The 18,937-nt window shown below is 40.6% G+C and overlaps 1 protein-coding gene across 1 annotated transcript in view; it reads left to right on the top strand.

Moving 5' to 3' along the window:
* The window catches only part of FLT3 (fms related receptor tyrosine kinase 3), a 43,283-nt gene extending 25,564 nt beyond the window's left edge, over window positions 1-17,719 (top strand). Inside the window, 15 exon segments of the mRNA XM_064645430.1 lie at window positions 2,610-2,716; window positions 3,811-3,922; window positions 5,438-5,616; window positions 7,084-7,196; window positions 7,288-7,420; window positions 7,510-7,614; window positions 9,155-9,265; window positions 11,262-11,415; window positions 11,784-11,914; window positions 12,082-12,206; window positions 12,563-12,685; window positions 13,317-13,428; window positions 13,512-13,611; window positions 14,958-15,063; window positions 16,071-17,719. Of these exon segments, the coding sequence (XP_064501500.1) occupies window positions 2,610-2,716; window positions 3,811-3,922; window positions 5,438-5,616; window positions 7,084-7,196; window positions 7,288-7,420; window positions 7,510-7,614; window positions 9,155-9,265; window positions 11,262-11,415; window positions 11,784-11,914; window positions 12,082-12,206; window positions 12,563-12,685; window positions 13,317-13,428; window positions 13,512-13,611; window positions 14,958-15,063; window positions 16,071-16,208 (1,849 nt within the window). The 3' untranslated portion in view covers window positions 16,209-17,719.
* The last annotated feature ends 1,218 nt before the right edge of the window (window positions 17,720-18,937 follow it).

The raw sequence follows: 18,937 nt of genomic DNA, 5'->3' as shown, positions 1-18,937 counted from the left end.
GTCAGTTTTGCTTGGATGATTGAGAACTGGTGTAAATTCAGTGCAGATAAGATAAAGGTGCTATGGACTGCGCCAACAATAATAATGTCAAGAACTCTTGAAATAGTTTAGGCAACCCTTGTTAATTGGAAAGGTGCAACTGCTGGTGCTTTGGGATTTATGAGTCACTTCAGATAGCCTTTGCAGCACAGAAGCAGCAGTTGCCGAGTGCAGATCCCCACCTGCCGGATGGGGAAAAGTCCAGCCTGTGTCCCTGGAGCTGTGCGTTCTTGGCTGGCTCAGCCACAGCCATGGCCATAGCCACGATCACAGCCACCAAGTATTGCTGGGGTTTGGCCTGGCGCTTGCTTCAAACAGACAATTCAGCCATCCATCTGACTGTGCTATTGGATAAATAGATTTTTTTAATGTTAATTTTTGGGTAGTTATATTTTGCATTGTTTTATCATTCTATTTATTTTATTGAAAAAAATATGATTGAGGAAAAAGTACTTGAATTTGGTGATTATTTCATCTGACAAGTACATTCTTCTGTACAAATATCCCCCACAACTATAATTTTGGTTGAATACAAGCATTGGATAGGCACATCTCCCCTGAGGAAAGAAGCAGCAAGAGGTGAGGATGTCAGGAGATTCTGCCTGCAAGCTGTAGCACTGCAGATTTCAGTATGATTTTAAAGTAGAAAGTTTCCCGAAACTACAAGAGAAAGGTCATCACATATCTAAACCTATTGCGAAACTCACTTTGCATATTTTAGTTGATTTCTGTGTAATCCTGTCTCCCAACACTTCTACTTTGTTCCTTTCATATCCTTTTTCATTTCCTGTTTTTCCCATTATTTATTTCTGCCATTTTCGTATTAAGTTGTTCCTCCTTATTATAGGTCATATTAAATTGTATTAATTAGCTCTGTTCTTTTCTTTAGTTTTTCATTTCAAATCCGAGAGATCCATCTCTCCTATCACTACCCTTATGTGTTTTCAGACATTTCTCCTGAATTTCCATTTTCTATTTGCTTTTGTTGTCTCTCTGTTTCAGCACACTGTTGATTTTCACTTCCCTCCTAAGAGCAAATGAGTTTTCATAAACACTATGACCTCTGTTAGAATTTATAACATTTAGCTCACATGCCCTGATATTTTCATGTATCAAAGATATTGTTTTAGAATTTTTTCCTATTATTTCATTAGGATATAATCCTTCAGCCCTGGGATTTCAAAAGCAATTCATTATTTTTGGTTTGGGGTTTGGTGTTTTTTCCTGTCTTCAGTATCCATCTTGAGTCAGCTTAAAAGGGTTCTAATTTTAAAATGTCTATGAGTTCAAGGACAACTTTAAGGCCATTTCAGATGAAGACATTCAAAAGTCAATAACTACAAGAAGGTGTTGCCTTAGTGAGAAGGCAAAACTGCCGGTGGCTTCAACACAAGTTTTCCTGGTCTAGAATTTCAAGGCATTACTTAGTTCCTTTGTATGTATCTTCCTTAATGAGAAATACTCTGATCTTAGATCTCTAGATTTCTATATCATTACTGCTTTCTCTTACCCTGCAGATTGCAGGCTGTCTTTTTTTTCCTTCTTTGCTTCAAACTCACTGATGTGCCTGCTTGTCTTTACCACTTAAACATAGTTGAGGACATTCTACATGGTTATCCTTGAGCTGTCAGCAAAACCATCTATCCCCAAATGTCAGCAACTAAACCTAAGAGAGATTTTCTTAGGTTGCGCATCTAATGTTGATGAACTGCATTATCTGCCATTCAAATTTGACAATTGTCCTCACAACAATAACCTAGTCAAAAGCACAGAAATAGGATACCATCTCTGTAAGTTGGTATATTCCCTCCTCCCTGCCTCATCTCACATCTCATAAACCAGTGACAACAGGACAGTCATGCATGAATCTTTGAGTTGCTGCAGTTCTCAGTTGTTAGCTTCTGCCCGGTGACTTGTTAGAGCCCTCTCTCATCATTTCCATTGTCACAAGCTGTCTCCTGCATGGTGTGGGTCTTGGTTTTCTGCCATCCACTGGGTCAAAGGCCACAGGGATTAGTAGAAGTCTGGTCTTCCTCCTGCAGAACTATCTTGATGGTTGGCATTTCGTCTCATTGACAATAAATTTATGATGGTGACCTCATTCCTGAGTTTCCATGAGATCTTTCCGTTTGGAGAGGTTTATCTCTTACAACCCTCCCTGTCATTGTTGTTTCTTAATACTATTTGTCATATCAGCTAGAAAGTCCCATCAAAGTTCTTTGGAGAGTAGAGTTTGATCCTTTGCTGGTCTTAGCATCTGTGCCAGGATGTGTTACGTGCCTTGTCTTCCAATGGATTGGTAACAAAATAACAGCTTGACAGCCTATGTGCACTCCAGGCCCTGTGAGAAAAAATGCAGAATGAAATCAATACTGCAGAAAAAAATATACTCCCACAAAGACTGTTAGATTCTGGGATTTATATTCTCTAGTCAAAAAAAATTTCCCCTGTGTTCTTCATTAGAGGATGCTGAATTGTTTCCAGCATATGTATGGGTCTTGACTACATTTAAAATCTTTTTCAAGTCAATTTTTTGTCCTTTTCCTTCTTTGTTTTTCTTTGCTCCGCAGCATGTCATCAAAGTTCTGCAACCATCAGCGCCAGTCTGGGATATACATATTTTATGCTGAAAATGATGATATGGTTGTGACAAAAAAATTCACTCTCTACGTGAGAAGTAAGTGAGAAAACTATCCCTGTGAAGATTTGGCAAAGTCTGAGACCTTGTCACTGGTATAAATTAAGCTATTGTTGTTTTTCCTTGGTATTTGCCATTTCATTTACATAGATTTATTGTTAAAAATGGAGGATCACAAGGCAAATACATGATTCTCTTCACACTGCACTCCACTACTGAAATCCAGGCACAGGGGCAGAGAAAGACACTGGATGCTTGTGGGTTGTATTTCTTATCTTGGTCAGGGATGGAGAACAGAGAAAGGAGGAGAAAGTTACTAATTTTTTTCTTTCCTTTAGTCTATCATAAAGAGAATATGAGAAATTAGTAGATACTCAGAAAATTAATGCTTCTTAAGAAAATTACAAGCTTAGGATCTCAGTAAAATACAGTGACTGTATTCTAATTCTACAGAGCTGTGACATATATGACTGCTGCAGAAATGACATGAGCCACATGAGAAACCCATGATTTACACATGCACAGTCTTGACCGATGCTGTCAGTTATCTCAGTTCTGCCACATGACTGGAGCATGTCTCCCTTATTCCAGGTCAGGGAGCATTATTTATGATATGTTATGTGTGCAGGGATATATCCTGTGCACATTTTGTACGAGCTGGACCCCCAGAACTGGAGTGTCAGGGCAGTCCTAGGGCCAATCGCTTGTTCAAAGTCAGAAAAGCAGAAGTTAAGGCTTCTAATTTTGGCTCTGCCATTGTTTTGGTTTCGGTGTGCCCATACAGAGGAGTGGCTGCTCCCCTTGCCTTGCCCGGACTGCCATCCACAGAACTGAGGGAGGAGGAAGACTGCGGGCTGCACCCATCTCTCACAGTGACACATGGGTGGGCTATTTTGAAAACACAAAAGCAGACCTTGGTCTCAGCAGAAACAGTACACAAAAGTGTACAGGGTATTGTCACTTGAAATCTGATAGAATTGTCACTGTATATTGTCACTGACAGAAATTGTCTTGCAGAATCACAGAACTGATGAGGTTGGAAAAGACCTTTAAAATCACAGAGTCGAACAAGCCCAGCATTGCCAAATACACCACTAAACCATGTCCTCAAGTCTTGTGCTATCTTGTTGTAGGAAAGCCTGAAATTACGATGCAGCAGTTGTTCACGCAGATCTCATGCACTGCTGAGAGTTATCCTGCCTCATCCTGGATTTGGAGGAACTGTCTTGAACTGAACTCATCCAAGTAATAATTTTCTCACTTTTTTATTCATTGCAAAGACTATTTGAGCTATCTTTGGTTAAATGAAGACTGACCTGTAAAAAACCAAGTTTAAGATGCACCCTCAACTCTTTGGTGTCCCACTCCAGAGGAACCAGATGACCAAAACTAGGGAAAGCTTTCCATATTTTTGTTGACATCAAAGGAATTCTACAAAGATGTATCTCAGGCTCTTTGCACCAAAACAAACCCCACTGGGTTTATATCAACAGTTAGGTAGCTACAAAGTTCAATCTAAGTTTTTCTCTTAGCCTATCAAAATTAAAGTGATTCAGGGAGTGCATTGGTTAGTACAGGCTTGTATAATTGGTTAAGCTTTGGTTGAAACAGCTGTTATGGTGACCTGTTACCAAAGCCAGTGAAGTCAGGGAGAGTGTTTCCAGTAAAGTTAGTGAGAGTGTTTCCATTTCCTCTATTTATTTAGGGCAATGAGTCAGGCACTAAAATTTCAAGAGATGCTGAAAGAACTTTGAACTGTTTTATGAACTCTGCAGTTTTTATTTTAGATTTGCAAAAAACTAATAATCCTATGGTGCAGAAGAGTACTTGGTCAAATTATCCTTTATAAGGTCGTGGACAAAGCTCTAAGTATTTTAGCTAGACATTAAAAAAGATATCTGAACAATTTTCTTATCTATACCTCTGAAAAGGTTTCCTAACATCAATCTGTTCATGCAGAAATGGAAGAGGAAAGAAAGCGTCCAGCTAGTGAGTTTAAAATACTCCTTAAATCATCTTTCTGGAAAGAAAATGCTGTGACATTTCTTTTCTTGGAAACTTCCACATGTAGAAGCTAGTGCTATGTCTAGAGCTGAATAAATTTTATTTATTTATTTATCTCCTCTTTTATTTATATGGACAGTAAATTAGGCACTAAGCTGATGAATGATAGAAAAGCTAAAAGTCAAAATTATCTCTGTGTGAGCTTCCTTTCCCTCGAGTATAATGTTCCCTCTTTCTACATATCAGGTCTTAAATAAGTCATTAATACAGGGTGGATACTCTTCATCTTGAGTAAAAGAAACTTCGTGGTTGAAAACATACCTTCAGGGAAAGGACTTTAGAACTTTTACTGTGGGTTCATTTTGCATTTATAGTTTTAGTAGCAGCCCATTTGGAGCTGCTCAGTGTTTGAGGCAAGTATGAAACCAATGGGAATAGATGCAATATAGGAGGGTTGTGTCAGTTATGAGATTGGTGGAGGTCCTGGAGGTCAGCAGGTGCAAGGAGTGGCGGAGAGTGGGAGTGAACCCAGCGTAGGAGGTAGAAAACCCAATGCACTCCCTGCTGACCCTGCCATGTCCATCCCCAAAAATGAGACTGATAACTGATCTGAAGTCTCACTCTATCACTGATAAAAATCAAGCCCCCTCCCTTCTCCTCTTCCAAGACAGACATAAGACATGTTTTGAAACTTTCCACCTTCTCCCCTGGAAAATGTCAAATCAAATACCTAAACTGGTCCTCTTACTTTTTCAGCTGTACAGAAGAAATTGCAGAGGGGATTCACAACTTCTTGCCAAAGAGGAGATCCCTGGGATCATGGATTTCAAGCAGTACTTTGGATCTAAAGGAGACAGCAACAACCTTCTCTGTGGAGTGCTGTGCAAACAATTCTGCTGGTTCAGCCTGTAAAAAGAGTTTCATTATCCAGCCAGGTACCATAGGCCAGTGTTTTAGCACAGGTGTTCTCAATTAAAACTGGCATGGTAGAACTCATGGTATTTTTTATCTGGCTAAATGGCTGACCATGCAATGGCATTACAGGTAAAACACAACCTCTATGTGTATACAGCATCAGAAATGGTGGGTGAATGGGAGACAATTTTTTTTTCTCCAGTCCCAAAGCAGGGGCCTCCCTCATTAAAATAAGCAGAAACTTCACACAAATAGGAAGTGTGAGATGGAACCATGGCAATGTTGGGGTCTCATTTTTTATTTCATATTAGTAATCCCTACATGAAATCTGGATGCATCAGCTTCGGAAATAGCTGAGGTCACCTGATAACTGGTGGCAGATGCTAGCTCTTGCTCCTTTCCTAGAATTCATTGTGTTTCTGCTAGAAATGCCCATGGGAGCTCTTGTCACCCCATGGAGGTCATTGCATACACAAGCAAGATCATGACTGAGCCAACAGACCCACTCAAGGGTCTATCCTGTCTGGGAAGAAGGAGTACTGGGCAAGAGACCTTCTTAAACTGATAATAGACAGGTGGCAAAAGGTTAAGGCCTTGTTTGGAAACTGCTGTGCAGTCTCTCTTCTTGCCGAGACAATGAGATATTTCCTTGTTGAGCCAGAAAGTCAATATGATTATTTGCACTTCATACTTGTAACACCGTATATATCAGATAGAGCAAAAATTTCAGTTACAAGGAACGTGCTGTGGCACCTAGGAAGTGTTTTGAAACACCCATGTATTTGCAGTGCAGGGATTTCCTTTGTCATGGATGAACAGCCTGTTTGGTGCTTTTGACTACAGCTGGCCAAAGCTGTGACCACTGTCAGAGTTCGAGCATTCATGTTGAGATTACAATAGAAAGTAATCTTTATACTTACGCTCTTAGAAACAACCAGAATATGAGGGTAGGTCTTATGTAACACTCACCTACCCACCGACCCCTTACAGTAATATCTTGGCTTGTTAAGAGAGTTCCTGGCTGAGCAGCAGCAATGCTCCAAGCAGGCTGTGTACAGTCCACCCACTGATAACTGGAACTTTGGTACCTAACATACGTTGATGGGGGAAGGCACAGGGAGAGAGCAGGAAGATGCAATAAGAAGAGGAGTTGATTAGTCCTGTTTACGCTCACAGAGTTCAATCCATGGATCACACCGACACCTCCACACACTTAGATTTATCAGTTTATTTTAGATTTATTAGTGGATGTAGCTTTTTTTTTTTTATGAAAACAGATGTCAGAATTATCCAGCATTTAATGCCTCCTGCCCATCTTGGCTCCATCTCGCTTTGTATATGGCTCCATCTCACCCCCCATGCAGAGGAGGCTCAGGAGTGAGAGGGCTACAAACTGCCAGAACTGACCAAGCCACCATGGGTTCTCCTTGCATTTTCAACTGCTCACACAAACTGATTCAGTGGGTAGTAATATGTGTCTCTTAAAGTTGCAGGAGCTGTTTCTTCTCTCACGGACAATGATGCATTCTATGTCTCTGTTGGATTTTTTCTCCTATTGATCACTTTTGTGTTTGTGTTCATGTTTCTTAAATACAAAAAGGTAAACATAAATATCTGTCCCTTCTTCTTTTGTTCCTACCAGGCTGTTTCTTCTCTAAGACTTCTTACACTGTGTGTTTTTTCTTCCAAAGCAATTTAGATATGAGAGCCAGTTGCAAATGATACAGATGATAGGGCCATCAGATAATGAGTACATCTACATTGACTTCAGAGAATTGGAATATGATCTAAAATGGGAATTTCCCAGGGAAAACCTGGAATTTGGTGAGCAGTCCCTAAAGCAAACCCCAACACTGGAGTAATAGCCTGTACTGTACCAGCAGCAAATAATATTGGCATATTGTGTCTTGTAGGACAGATCCTTGGTTCTGGGGCTTTTGGAAAAGTGGTGAATGCGACAGCTTATGGAATTAGCAATGCAGGAGATTCAGTCCAGGTCGCAGTCAAAATGCTAAAAGGTATGATAAATTCTAGTGCCTTTCACAAACAACAACATATTCTAGTGGCTCCAAAGCAGAAGCAGTGTTGGAAATCCCCTTGTATACAACTTTTCAGTAGTTATTCACAAATGCTTGGCTTCAAAATCCTTAAAACGCCTTTCAAAATCCTGCTTCAGTTTGGAAAGGTATTGCTGAAGTGCCTTCATCCTGCAGGGTGTTGCCTTTTGTCCTACACACTAGAGAAGGTTTATGCTGTGTGGGGAAGTATGGAGCTGCTCTGCTCTAAAGAGGAAGAATGGAAATTCCTAGTTCAAATTAGCCTCCTGGTTACATCGGTGTCTCTATGAATTTTGGTGTAAGGTCCCTTTTTCTTGTAGTGCTGTCTAGCTGTGGAACACCCCTCACCTGCTGTGTCTGAGCTAGCTTGTTTCCAAAACTTCAGCACAATTTCTTGTAGTCTTTTCTTCTTGATGAACCCTTTCCATCCCTCCCCACAGGTCAGGCTTCTTAAACCTTGAATACTTCTTGGTGCTATGCTCTGGCTGCTCTCCAAGATCTCCTCATAAAAGCAGTGTCCAGGAGCAAACCTCCCTGGCAGCAAGAATGATAGAATTGTTTAGGTTGGAAAAGATCTCTACTATCATTAGGTCCAACTGTTAACCCAACACTGCCAAGTCCATCACTAAAACATGTTCCTCAGTGACACTACTATATGTCTTTTAAATACTTCTGCGGATGGTGAATCAACTGCTTCCGTGGGCAGCCTGTTTCAATGCTTGACAACCCTTTCAGTGAAGAATTTTTTCTGCATATCCAGTGTAATCCTCCCCTGGCACAAAGTGAGGTCATTTCCCCCATCCTCTGACTTGTTTATTGGGAGAAGAGACCAATATTCACCTCACCCACCTCTTGATACATATTGGGATGAACTTCACATTGACACCAGCACCCTGTCCACCTGTATGCCCACACAGCCACTTACTGCCAGCGCTGCCATGCAGCTCCATCCCCTATTTGCACATATGCATCAGTTTTACACTTCCTTGGTCCACTCCTTTGTGGTTGTCTCTATGGAAGCTCAACTTGATCATTATGGTTCACATACTTTCACATACTTTCTGAAAAACAAGACTAAAGCTATAACAGAAACACAGGGGGCCTTCTTAGCTATTGGATTGCAACTGGTTACATGCCATATGGCTGCCAAGACATTTTTTTCTCTTAGCATTTCCCTGCAACAGGATTGACTGCCATTTTTTCTGTGCTTGTGGACACTTCAATAAATTGCTGTCATTTCTTGCCCAAGAATGACAAATGTTGACATTTGAGGGCTGCTTTCCCAAGCCTTCAAATGGTACATACACACACACAAATTTAGTTTCCACCTTTCGTTAAATCTTTTTTTACTGTAGAAAGATTTTTTTTTTCAGAATGTTCCCAAATATACCATCAGTTCAATGAATTTGAAATGAAGATTTGCATGTGATAAAGCATCATGACCATTTAAATTTTTATTTCTTTGCTAGAGATTTCCAAATCTGTGTTATTACCTTTACAGAAAAACCTGATGCCACAGAAAAAGATGCTCTAATGTCTGAGCTGAAAATGATGACTCACATTGGAAGCCATGAAAATATTGTGAACCTACTAGGAGCTTGTACTGTGTCAGGTAACTTGCAATTGTGGAAAGGTACCAATTAAAACCTCCAGACTAATGAGGACTCCTAAACAGATAAGAAGTATCAAAAACTTGGTTGTTAAAAACAGTATTAAAGACATCCAAGTCATAAATAATCACTTATTCCTCAGGCTGCTCTTCAGTCTCTTCTCTGCTGAATTCCATCTCTGCCCAATCAATTTTGCTGTTCTGTGCTGGACCAAAATAAGATGAAGATGAACTGAAAGCAAAGTTAAAGCTATGCAGGTGTACAGAAAAGGGTCCTTTCTGATTGAACTTGCATGAAGTGATACAACAGCCCTTCTGTAGAAGAGGATTTCCTGTTACAGTGGTGATAGCACTGATATGGGCCAATTTATTAAGAGGAGAGGAAAAACTTATCTGGTGTCAGGGACTTTTGTATCCACATGATTATGTTCACATAAGAAATAATTTTTTTTTCTTTTTTTTTAAATCATATGGATCACCAAACAGTGAAGTTGTAGAAAGAAAAGGGAAAATGGCTAAAAGCCAGACAGGAAGGAAAAGAAACCGAAAAAGAGCAAAGGCAGGAGGGCCACACAAAGAAAGAAGATGAATAATGGACAGAGCTGAAGTGAATAATGGACAGAGGAACAACTTTATAAAGGATCGATTGTAAAAACAAAGCTGAAGATTGAAAAAAAAAAAAGTAAATATGGGTTAAAATGAAGGCAGTAAGGGATTATGACTAATTAATTATTGTGTGACTCGTCATTGAGGAAACATACGCAGATATTCCTGTCCCAAGAACTGCTTCTCTGGGCAGCCCAGCAGTGAACAAGAGTGGGTGAGGACAGGCTAAAGAAAAGATGACCTTGACAAAAGGACAGGATTTTACCCAGTGTTGGTCCATGTCATGAACTATGACACCTGCCGCTGAAAAACTTGACTTTCTCAGAAAGACCAAGGAGAAAGTTAACTCTTGTTTCCTCAGTTTGCATCAGCAGCAATAATGTCACGCAAAGACATCTGAGGGATAAGAGGAAAGTAGAGAAATAGGTTGATGGTGGTGGACTTAGCTGAGTTGAAACTATATAGGCTGCCACAGCCTTCTGGAACATTAGAAAAGATGTGCAGGTAGGAGAGCTGCAGTGAAGGCCTGGTTAGTCTGGTAGGGTAGGGCAGGAATGCTTCCAGCCTTATCCAAATCCCATTTTCAGAAGTATTTACATGGTTCTCAAGACTTCCTTTCCATCCTCTGAGAGAGTTCACAGGCTGTTTCCAGTGTGCCCTACCTTGCTTGGCAGGGGCCTTCCAACAGAAATGGCTGCAAATTCATAGTTGGCTTTTCTGAGCCAGAAGTAGTGATGTCAGTGTAAGGCTTTGCAGGATGATGTGTGACCACTCTGAGCTCCTGCTGGCTTGTCATGACTTTTCTGCGAGCCTGCCTGGGTCAGGTCTTGGATGTATTTTTCCTTTCTTGAGAAAGTGACCTGACCAGTGTTCTACTCAGACACATCCCCTTGCAAGGTCATCCCCTCCTATAGGCCATCTCAGCAAGCACACTTGGGTTTCAGTTGGCCTTCGTGAAAAAAAAAAGGATATTTCCAGAGCATGAAGATAGCACAGATAAATGGAAGGATGTAGGTCAAAGGATACAAATTCACATCATCCAGATAGTTAACAGGGATCATTTTTTACTTGAACCATGCATGGTTTAGACAGTGTGTTGCATCTTTATTGTCTGTGCGGTCCTACCAGGAAGGATCTTTCTGTTTCTATAGGGATTTTCAGTACACATTGAGAGATGTACCATAAGGAAGAATCAGCTACACAGACTTTCCAAAGGGACATTACAGTCAGTAAACATTACCTGCCCATCAGCACAGTTTATCTACCTGGGAAGGAAAGATGTTTGGGATGTTTTAATACAGATTAGTCCTGAGAAAAGATGAGACAGCATTAGGGCTTTAATGGTGAGGGTGCTATAAATAGCAGCAAACATTTACATTTCCAACTATTTCAGGACCAATCTACTTGATATTTGAGTACTGTTGCTATGGTGACCTTCTGAACTACTTAAGGAGCAAGAGAGAAAAGTTTCACTGGACACTGACAGATATTTTTAAACAGCATAATTTCAGCTTTTACCACAATATTCATTTGGACCAAAATTCCAGGTAAAGCATTTAGCAACAATTTAATACTTCTTAAAACTACTATCAGTTCTTAAACTGCGTTCTCAGCTGTGCACTAAACTGGTGAAATCATTCAATTCTTGAGAATGTGCTTCGACGTACTTTAATAAATAATGCTTTGGGAGGAACTGAGATTTGATTCTCCTTATGATGTTCTTCACACTGGACTGCAGAATACAAGCAATCTCTTGTTTTTCTTTCCAGTTTGGAGAAGTCTCATGTCTGTGCATGTCTGTGCCCAGATTTTTAATATCAGTAACTGATCATGGTTTTCACTGTGAAACCATTTATGTGTAGAAGATTACATGATACACTGTGTGTAACCTTTGAAAATATGTTGCCTGCTCCAGGATAGGGACTCACCTGAAGTATGGTGTAAATACAACTCTGTGCAGAGAAGATGAATTTGAAACCATGCAAAGAGGTCAAAACATAAATGTGACACCTGGGTCAAATGGGATACTGCTGTTCTCTGAGGAAGGTAAGAGACTGATTGATTTTATCTTTACTAATTCTGTTATTAGGATAAAAAAGATAGATGCTCTTTGTGATGTTGTTCTTGGTAGGAGCACAGGAAAATTCTTAAAACTGTCCGTGGAATTAATCAGAGAGTGAGGAAGCCAACTCATACTTGGTTATTTTTTACAGATAAAATTAAGGATGCAAGCACACAGGTGGATGAAGAAGAGGATTTTAATGTGCTCACTTTTGAAGACCTTCTTTGCTTCTCTTATCAAGTTGCCAAAGGAATGGAATTTCTTGAGTCCAAATCGGTATAGTGAAGGGTAGCAAATTTTTCAGATAGAAAAGGCAGTAAAAAACCATCAGTTTATAAAAGGCAGGTTGAAGAACAGAGACACTCAGTGGCAAGCTTGAACTATACCTCCTTCCCTGGCTTAACAGCAAAGGCTGAATTGCAGTTTTGGGCACCACCCTGAGTAAGATGCATCTGCACTGAAAGCTTGTGCCTGCTCTGGCCCTGTCCCCTAGCCATGATCAACCAGGGAGCATCCAGCTTGCCCATTCACAAAACTGTTTAAGTGGAAGGAGGGAGCAACTCAGAGAGCAGGGAGTTGTCTTCCTCTGATACTAAATGCTGCAGAGCATTAACCATTCCTTTCCTTCTAAGTGCATTCACAGAGACCTTGCTGCCCGGAATATACTAGTGACGCATGGAAAAGTGGTGAAAATATGTGATTTTGGCCTTGCCAGAGATATAATTAATGACTCCAACTACATCGTCAGGGGGAATGTAAGTTCATGAGCACTCTCTGGCTTTCATACCATTTTAAGAATTATAGGGAACCAAGAAAGTGAAGTTTTAATTTTTAAATTCCTTGTTAGCTTTGCAGATATCTGTACCGAAAGTGCAGAAATCTCACTTTTTCCTGCCCCTGGCAAATGCAAATTCTTAGCTTATGGTTAAACTAATCAAGCTAGTACTGTAAACGAAATGATACCCATGTTCTTTCTAAAGCACAGTGAAATCCACTGATGGAAGCACTGGGAGTCGTTTACTGTTGCAGACAGTAATAGTGTAGGACAATGTGGGGATATGCCAGATCCTCTGCCTGTATGAAGAAGTACAGTGTGGGCTTCTCCATCTGAGCCACTCACTCTAGAAGTCATAAGAAGGAAGGCAGCTCTTCCAGGACTGAGCTCATCTCTCCTTAAATAGTCATCTAAAATGGATGAGATTAATTGGCTCCTTAGAAGTGCCCATTTCTCTCTATAATGGGAATTTCAAAGGACTACTAAGAGAGACACAGCTCTTGACATGGCAAACATGAATTGATCATATTCAAGCAGTGAGAACTACAGTGAGTCATCTAGAAAGCCTGTGTCAAAGCATGACCTGGCCTCCTTTCCCCCTGTCTGTACAGGCTCGTTTACCTGTTAAATGGATGGCTCCTGAAAGCTTATTTGAGAGGACGTACACAATGAAGAGTGATGTCTGGTCATATGGAATATTGCTATGGGAAATATTCTCTTTGGGTATGTTTTGTAATAGGACAAAAGAGCAGTGTTTGGTTTTGTTAGCTTCTGAATTAACATGTATTCTCCAATAATTTCCACAGGTGTAAATCCTTACCCTGGTATTCAGGTTGATACAAATTTCTACAAATTAATACAAAGTGGATTTAATATGGACCAACCATATTATGCTACAAAAGAAGTGTAAGTGTACTTCTTACATGATGCAGAGTATGTGAATTTATATTTACCAGATCACTGTTTGAATGACCTTTTATTTATTCTATACTGTGTCTTGCTCATAATAAGTTGCGAAACATGATATCTTCCTCTAACTCTGGAAAAGGCTGCCTGATCCCGCAGGTTTTGTTCTAAAGCAGAAGCGATCAACACCAAAGGTTATGTGTGTTTGAAAGAACTAATTTATCATATTTATTTAATTGTGCCTTCCTTTCCCAGGAACCAATTCTTGTTCCCAGATCACAGATTTTTTTTTTTCCCTTGTTTTCCTTTGGTTTTTTTTCTTTTTTTTTCTTTCCTTTATTTTTTTTCCCAAGAAAAAAAAAGTATCAGTTTTGAATATTGACTAAATCTTTGGCAGGTTTTTTTCTAAACTTTTTTTTTTAATTGAGCTTTACTACATTTGTTTCGGTTCAGGGTGGCTAGGGATCCTGTTAGATAAGAACCCTGCTAAGGAAGAGTTGGGGGGAGTTATTCCTGTGCTCTCAGTAATATGATTTTTAGCCTGTGCCTCTGTGCCTGGGTGGGCTTTGCCTAGAGGTGGACCCCAGGGGACAAGAGAAGATGATAGGGAGCTATGAGACCTGGAACATGGAGAAAAAGGAAGGACTTTGGATTGTCTGAGCTCTTCTGGCAGACATTTCATAGATGGTCTAGGGACTCAGTCCCTTGCTATGACACTGTACTGCTCTTATCCTCTCCATGGAAATGGCATTACAGGTACATGTGATTCTGACAGGATGACCCATGAAAGATTGCTGTGGTGCTTATAAATATCAAGGAACCTCTTGTCCCAGTAACTTTGGAAGGAACTTTAATGGATAGGTGCTGCGCAAGTGCCTGATGAAACTGCAAAATCTCTAAGGTGGTGTTTACATTTTAGAAAGACATTCGTTATGTCAAATTACATAAAAAGACTTGCTGTGAAAAGTGCTCTCAAGAATACATAGTCCATAAGGAGCAGGTTCAGTCCCAGAGACAGATAGGAATTGTTTTCCTACAATTTTCTGTATGGAAACTGGAAAACAGGGTTAGCATGCCAGTATGTGCCAGCCAGGATGGAATTCTGGCCCCAATTCTATGAGGAGGATTTTACTAAGGACTCTTATAAAACCATGTTCTTCATTTCACCCTTGATCCTTATCTTTCTGTGTCTTTTCCTCGGATGAGGAAAAGAGTAGTTCTGGCCTGTTTCTATAAAATCATTCTGATGCCCCATGATTCCCATTCAAATCCTGCAACACTATGTAGTCATTTACAGATAGTCCAAGAGCTAACACATTTTCTGTACCACCTCTTTGCTTCTGCAGCTATCACATGATGCAGTCCTGTTGGGCCCTTGACTCCAGAAAAAGACCCTCTTTTTCTTGCCTGGTTTCCTCTCTCGCAGGTCAGCTGGCTGAGGCAGAAGGAGCAGTAAGTAAACACAGAAATACAAACAATGTGAACAATGTTTGGGTTTGACTAGGGGAGTTTGGGGTTTTTTTGTATAGCTCCATAGTTCAGAATGAGCTGAGGAATAGCCTTCTGCTTTCTCTTGAAGTACACAACTGTGTTATGGATACAGTGCCCATGGATCTATGTAAGAGTTTGGGGCACTTTTTTCTGCCATCAGAAAGAATCCTGACCTTCCTGATGAGGAGCATCTTCCTCCCACTGCCTGCACTGGGACTCTGGAAAGCTGAAAGGTCTCAGCCTGTGCTGTGGGGATGTGCTTCTCCTATGCAGGAGCCGGTGCAGTTTGCTTTGGTGATGCTGATAGATGCCATGGGAGGGGAGCTGATGCCAGGGATCTCACGGGGGGCTCACCATAGGTATGTGCTGCCATGTCCTCACAGACAGAGTGCTGCATGTCATCCTCAAAGTTCAAAATACTAAACAGGATCTGAAGAAGCCCTGTTCCATCCATACCAGACAGTTACCTCTTCTTCGGGGACGATAATTTCTTTCCAAATTCTTTCCAATTTCTTTCCACTTTCTACCTGGTTATCCACCCTGGACTAGACACACTATTTCCCAGTGCAGTGTCCTTAAAAACCTTTTAGGATGTGAGGAGTGACTCTTGCCTTTGCAGCATTGAGCTTCTCAGAAGGCTGTTAACCTGGCAGAAGCTGCCAAGTGTAGGAATGAACTAATAAGCAACTTCAAAGCACTATGTCTATGAAAAAAATCTTCCTTTATAATCTCCAGTGCCATCCCTCAATCCAGCTCTTTTTGGCTGGATAAGATCCATGTCACTTAGACAGTAGTCTGGACTTCCTTTGGAGTCAGTGGGAAGTAAACTAGCAGACATGAGTGTGATTCTCCCTCAAGAGGAGGTGGACTGTACATGACAAGTGTCTGCTTCATGAGGAGAAGAGCAGGCTTCCAGGTACAATAAGTAATAATAGAAGATATCTTTCATTTCCTCTTCCCAATTCTAGGTTTACCAGAATATGAAGAAAAATGCTGCTACAAACAATTCCAGCATCAAAACTAAACCAGGAGGTGTAAGCAGAAATGAGGAGTCTCTGCTGTTCCCAACTGAGCGCCATAATGAAGACCCTCAGGCTGAAAAATAATCTGGGTTGTGGATTTGATTATTTTCATAAACTCTGCGTAGGATAAGTGTTTTACACCAGCTCTAAGAAGAGATTTTGTCACCAAATGCAGCACTGTTTGCATTTTTTGTGGTCCCATCCATATTTATGTGACTTTGAGAAGAAGAGATAATTCATTTATTTGAATTCAGCAAACACATCTATAGCAAGACAGGTCTTTTTGCTGCCTCTCTACAACTGGATATCTCTTTTCCTGGTGTTGTGTAAATAGCATCTAACCACTGTATTGAATTCATACTGTTCTTGCCTCATCACAAGCAAACATGAGAAAATCCACAGATTTTTTAGTCAATGTTTACAAGCATTGACTATGCACTAAAAAGAGATGGTTTGATTTCCAGAGGTGCTGTTCGCAACTTCATCTCCAGATGTCACTGAGTGTTAGAGAAACAAAGACCATTCGAGTAGCCAACTTTAGATGCCAAGTTTTAGAGTTTCATCAGTCTTGTTTTTACAAGGAACTCTTAATTTAATTGTGTATAACTGTCTTATCCTGGATATCTCAATCGCTGTAAAGTAGTTGACCGGTGTCATGTTCAGGTGAGTTCATTTTATCAAGCTTTGAGTACTTGGGTGGCCTCTAGTCATCCAGGTTACATTCTGCAACTGCTGGTGAGCCCTAGACATTTGCAGTGAGTCATTCCTTTCTACCTAAAATAAGAATCTAGAATAAACAGGAGGACTGATATTTGGAGATAACCTTCTACCTCCCTGTTCTAGAAAATCCAGGTGGCAGTCTCCAACTGGAAGTCTCATTTCAACTGAATTACAGCTAGTTACATTCTTGGGGCTTTGTGTGTTTTAATATCAAATAAAAAATGTTTAATTTTGAATAAATTATCTTCTGTAGCAATTTAGGAGTGTAATATCATCACTCCCAATTCCCAGATATCAGCCTGGATGTATGAATCCTGCTGCACTAAAATGAGAGTATTACCTATTTAACTTTCTCGCAGAGTCCCAGGACAATAACCAGAGGCTTGATGTGTTTTCAGTATAGTTAGAAAGACAATTATTTTCATTATGAGGTTAGGAATTTGTAAATGCAACTTCCATCATGATTAACAGGATACATTTGTCTGCATCTCAGTGAATGAATATGAGAATGTATTGGTTAACGGTTTTCTATTTTTACATTTTGTAAGGTGCTAACTTAATTTAGAATTTTTCAGTGGCATGTGTTATAAATTAATAACTTTTTTGATAGAATATACTATAAATTTAGCTGCTCTTTACTAATTTTGTCTGAAAATAATGTAATACAGTGATTATGACTTGTATATTTTTGTTGATAGTTAATAATTAACAAGGAGTCATAAATTTTTTAATCAGATATAAACTACCAAAGAGTAATTTTGAAATGTTCAGATAGAAATAAAACTTTAACATTTCATTTTCTGGAAAATGCATATTATTTTTAAATTTATTTTAGTACTTTCAAAGTGTTCATCTACAAGATATCACTGTTCAGCACTGTTAACACACAGCCTTCATCATCTGGAAAGAGGATCTTGAGTGTCTTGTGCAGACAGTTTTCAGCTTTCAGAGCTAGAGGAACTTAATGCTGAACTGGTCACATCCAAGACCAACTGGCCCTGGAAGCTAAGCAGATGTGAACTTGGCTCATAGAAAAGCAGATGGGAATCCCACGTGCTTTAAAACATGCCAGGGAGTTGTGTCAAATATTTTTCCACAAGAATTAAAAAGGAGTGGGTAGGGGCCATCTGGCTCCATCATCACTACTAAGCTGGGACTTGGGAATATGAAGGCAAACAGAGAACCTTGGAGCTAACACAACTTCTCATGATGCACACATGAAAAGCAGATCAGGCAACACAGCACTCTGTGAGGAAGTGCAATCAGGAGAAAAACCCTCCTGTAAGGGCTGATCATGTGTAGAGTTGTACACCTGCTTCTCCACACAGCAGAGAGAGCTGCAAGAGGTACTGAGTGAAAAATAATATCTTCTAGGAGCACATTTCCTTTCCAGGATGCTTCCAACACAACTCAGCAAAGTGGTTTGCTGAGGCTTGTGCAGAGCCACAGGCAGTGGAGTAGTTTCATGATTCTTAAAGGAAAATGTCCACATTTCTCTTATTAGAATCCAGACCCCTAATCCGTGTCTCCAGGAGCTGATTGCCTGGAGAAAGTGACAAAGTCCCCCCTGTAGTGAAGGGAGAGAGTTAAGCTTGTTTGAAGACCTCCAGCAGAGATGCCTTTAGTCTAAGCTGGATGCATTAAGTTAGGCTGAGACTGACAAGGATTCAGTAATCATTGATGCAGGTAGAAGAGCAGAAGGGGTTGAGGTCAATTCAAGGCGCCAAAGGGCAAAGGACACTGCACTCTCCTACTTAGCAGTAGCAGAAATTAGAAGGAAGATACATTTGACAACCGAAGCTAAAGAACAGGATGGCATTGAGGAATCTGTCCTAATTTTCTTTCGCTTCTACCTGCAAGAGCACCCCTCAGAGCTGGCAGCCCGTTCCCGAGGAAGCGTCCCCGCGGGATGCCACGCGACAGCCCGGGGACAGCCGCAGCTGGCACTAGGTGGAGCTCCGGGACCGCGGCTGCCGGGCAGGCAGTGACGGAGCGGGTGGTGCAGAGGGGACAAGGAGCCGGGCTGGTGCTCAACAGAAGGGCCTGGGCCAGCGGCGGTGTCTGGACCAAAGCTACAGGACATCAGGAGACCA

The sequence above is a fragment of the Pseudopipra pipra genome, chromosome 2, assembly GCF_036250125.1.
Source record: "Pseudopipra pipra isolate bDixPip1 chromosome 2, bDixPip1.hap1, whole genome shotgun sequence".
Taxonomy (NCBI): domain Eukaryota; kingdom Metazoa; phylum Chordata; class Aves; order Passeriformes; family Pipridae; genus Pseudopipra; species Pseudopipra pipra.
This window is presented reverse-complemented; position numbering and strand designations above follow the sequence as displayed.